Source organism: Pelmatolapia mariae, linkage group LG3_W (assembly GCF_036321145.2).
Source record: "Pelmatolapia mariae isolate MD_Pm_ZW linkage group LG3_W, Pm_UMD_F_2, whole genome shotgun sequence".
Classification (NCBI taxonomy): domain Eukaryota; kingdom Metazoa; phylum Chordata; class Actinopteri; order Cichliformes; family Cichlidae; genus Pelmatolapia; species Pelmatolapia mariae.
Window position 1 is genome coordinate 32,383,866 of NC_086229.1, and position 4,135 is coordinate 32,388,000.

Here is a 4,135-nt window from a genome sequence, read left to right on the forward strand (position 1 = left end):
TGCTAATTAATCATTACACATATTTTTTATTTAAGTGATCTTCATGAGCTTAAGACATACACAACAAGTTTGAGTGGAAAAACCGTGAGGACAGAAAAACAACGTGGATCCTGGAATAATGGGAGTTTCAATCTTTAAAGGACTGAAGAGGAAAAAATTTACAAAGAATCCTTTAGAAGAGTTTCAAACATCAACTGATTGAATCCATGAATCTGAAAAGGTGTTTGTGAGTGAAAGAGACAGACATGTACAGACTGAACTATCTGTTCAACAGTCAGAGTGTTTCTCTAACAGGAGACACTCTTTACACTCAACTCAGCACAGGGACACTGAGGAACTAGATCCAATACAAAACCCAGGATAAAGAGTTTGAGTGAATGTGGTGTTGAAGGTGTGGAGGTGGATCAGAGTGTCAGAGGATACTCTGTAGAAAGACAGAGTGCCAGCAGGACAGTCCACATACACTGCTACTCTGTTAGAGACAGAGGAGGAGGAGGAGATGTATGTTACTTTGTTATTGTGCCAGACACAACTAGGACGAACTTCATAGCAGAACAGATTCCAGGACTCATCATTCCATCCAAACATACAGTCGTCACTGTTTCCTTTCCTTCTGATGCTTCTGTAACTCACTGATATATAAATGTTTCTTCTCCACTCGACCTCCCAGTAACAGCGACCAGTCAAACCATTTTCACACAGCAGCTGTTCATGAACATCAAATCTGTCTGGATGATCAGGATATGACTGAACCTTCTTCACACGTGTCACCTTCCTGTTTTTGTGAGACAGTTGGAGCTTTCTGTGTACTGTGTTTGTGTCGATTGTGAGTTGACAGGAATCTGATGGAAAGAACAAACACAATCCAGCTGCAGTTATTGATCATCTGTTCATTGATTGACTCCTGACATCAGAGATGTGAATGAGTGATGTGACAGTTTGAAGATGGTTGAATGTGTGCTACTTTGTTTTCATGAATCACAATAAAAACACACTTACACTTCCTCAGACCTGGTCTCAACCATCGGACTCCAGCTGGCTCCACCCTGAAAGGAAGGTTTAGGAAGTGTGAAATCCAGAACATCCCGACTCAACAACTCTTTCTTCCCCACTGCTATCAGACTCCTGAACAGCTGACCTACCTCAGCTGCAATTGCACATCAGGACACTTTTTGTACTTATTTATCTTGCATTATTTTTTATCCTTATTTTTGTCTTGTTCTTTTAACCCTTACCTAACTTGACATTTGTGTATGGACAGCAAAGGAAGAATTTCATTGCACAGAGAAATGCTATTTCTTCTGTACATACGATAATAAACAATTTGAATGTTAAATCTTGAAACTTGAATCTAGGGTGAGGGTAGCGACATAGCTCAACTGGTAAATCGAGAGCTTCGCTTTTACACTCAGCTCTCTCTTCACCAAGATGGACCAGTACATCGTCCACATCACTGCAGCCGTGAACAAGACCCCGAGATACTTAAAGTCCTTCACTCAAGGCAGGAACTCATCCATGACCCGGAGTGGCACTGCACTCTTTTCCAGCTGAGGACTATGGCCTCAGATTTGGACATGCTTATTCTCATACCCACTGCCTCTCATACCCACAGGAACAGTTCGCCCTGCCCGGGATAGGGTTACCAATGCCCTGCCCTGGAGCCAGGCCCAGGGAGGGTGCCGAAGGGTGAGCGTCTAGTGGCAGGGCCTTAGTCTCTGGGGCCCAGCCGGGCACAGCCTGAAAGGGGGAGATGGGCCCATCCTCCTGCGCAATTGCGCACTGCTGGCACGGTCTCTACCGAAAAAAAAATGTGCATTGCGCACAAAAAAAAACATTCTAACCTGAATTGGAATTAAATACGTTAACAATTCTGTTTTGCAGTGTTAGTCAGTAAGTGACTGGCTGCTTCCGTATGGGTTTAGAACAATGCCACCTTATCCCATAGTCCAGCCAATCGCGCGATTCACATTTGTATATACACAGCTAATCAACGTCGCTGACAGGCTACGCCTGGGTATGTGATACTGTTAGCAAGCACAGAATATTAGCCAACAACTCATTTATTTCCATCATTTCTTTCAACTTTCACCACACCCTTTCAACTTTCAACTTTTCTTATCTCTGATTCAAAGCAGACTGCTGGGTCCATGGTATTCCACCCCTCCTGAAAAGGTGCCTTCTTTCAGGCACATACATCAGTCTGTCCACTGTCATTCTTTCTATGACTTCCCCTAGATGAGAAGTTAGAGCTGTGGACCTATAACCTTTGGTCTTTGTGGGGTCCTTCTTGTGGTTTCATAACTGGAATTATTATGAGCTTTTTCCAGCTTTCTGACATATTCTATTGTCGAAGAGCAGCAGAGCATTCAGTCCTTCATCCTTTCTCTATCCTCAGCCATGTTTCCTGTACTCAGGTAACATGTGAAAAACTGCCTCTGCCAGTTTCTTCTGCTCAGTCTTTGATGTTTTCTTCACTTTCTTCATCAGGTATTTCGACACACTTTTCAGAAGGCAGCAACACCTTCTGTACTCTGCTATTCCACACATCTAGTTCCAGCTGGTCACAAGCACTGGCTGCTTTCTTTGTCAGAACCTTAGAAAAACAGGCAAGGGTACCCGTCCAGACCTATACAGCTGTCGGTGAGTACCTCTACCACCATTTCTTTACAAGTCTGTAATTCTTAATCCAAATCCTTAATCTGAAAAACAACCATCAGCAGCAATACCAGTAACAATTCAAAAAGCCACCAATCCTGACACCAATCACCCACTGTCCAATCAGCTTGTCTCTCACCAACCAAACACTCCCTCTCCTCTCTATATTTCCTTTTTCCTCATTTCCTCTCTATACAAAGATTAATGTTCAATATCCTGAGATATCTACAAGTTGTTCCTGCAGAAGTTCTTCCTGGAGACCTCAAACATTAAAACCCCTTATTGATCAGTTCATGTCACATGAACCAACAAGAGGTAAGTGAACGAGGGACACTGGAAATGTTTCCAGCTCTTCCTCCTCTATCAGACATCCTCTTCATACCTAAGAGTGTCCAGTCTCCAGCCTGGTTCCTTCAGTCCAGCCGACAGCAGCTTAATTCCTGAGTCTCCTGGATGATTGTAGGTCAGGTCCAGCTCTCTCAGATGGGAGGGGTTGGAGCTCAGAGCTGAGGCCAGAGAAGTACAGCCTTCATCTGTTATCAGACAGCCCGACAGACTGCAGACACACAACACAACATCAATTCAAGTTAACTTTATTTATAAGTGACAATTCCCAACAGACAACAACATCCATCTCAAGCTGTTTAACAGTTTAAGGTAACACCCTATAATATTAGAAAAACAGCTCAAAGCATCAGACAATCCACTGTGAGCAGCATTTGGTGATGGTGGAAAGGAAGAACTCCCTTTTACAGAAAGATGAAATAGCCTCCAGGAGGACCATCTACCATAATTGGCTGCAGGGTGAGCGGAAACAGAAGAGATGAGCTCAGAGAGACAACAACAATACACAAGCAAAGGAGAGAGAAGACAAAAGATAAGGACGTACAGTAGTGACTTCTGAAAGCATCATGAGTGAAAAGAGGGGAATGGAAAAGAAAGCAGAGCATCATGGGACATTTGAAATGAAGTCAGCACACTCAGTACAGATAGTGCAAGAAATATGATGGCTGCTGCCAAATACATCTGGTGAAAAAATTCAAAGTCTGACCTGAGACTTTCCATTTTACAGTGTGGACTCTTCATTTCAGCAGACAGAAACTTCACTCCTGAATCCTGCAGGTCAGAGTTACTCAGGTTCAGCTCTCTCAAACTAGAGGACTGGGAGCTGAGGACTGAGAACAGAGCTTCATAGCCTCTCTCTGAGAATTTGCAATGGCTTAGTCTTCCAAAAACAAAAAAAGAAAAGAAAAGAAAAGAAAGAAAGAAAGACATTAACCAAAGCCTATTGCTAAAGTGCAATGAGGGTGCACTAAAGCAGTATGCAGTTCAGTTTTGGTTTTTTTGGTTTTTTGTTTTTTTAAAGAAACCTTCATTCCTTAATAAGATAAAACAAATGGATGACACTGACCTTTACTGGTATACTTTGATTAAAAAGTATTCCTTTATTTTATTAGCATATTATTATTGCTTAATTCTA

General features: G+C 42.4%; 1 protein-coding gene across 1 annotated transcript; it reads right to left on the reverse strand.

The window, feature by feature from the left end:
* Positions 1-210: 210 nt before the first annotated feature.
* Positions 211-3,754, reverse strand: LOC134624392 (stonustoxin subunit beta-like). The gene is made up of 4 exons (XM_063469371.1): positions 3,707-3,754; positions 3,038-3,211; positions 1,000-1,046; positions 211-842 (listed from the first exon to the last, which is right to left on the reverse strand). The coding sequence occupies exons 1-4, from the start codon at positions 3,739-3,741 to the stop codon at positions 316-318; spliced, it is 783 nt and encodes a 260-aa protein (XP_063325441.1). The 5' UTR covers positions 3,742-3,754; the 3' UTR covers positions 211-315.
* Between the last annotated feature and the right edge of the window lie 381 nt (positions 3,755-4,135).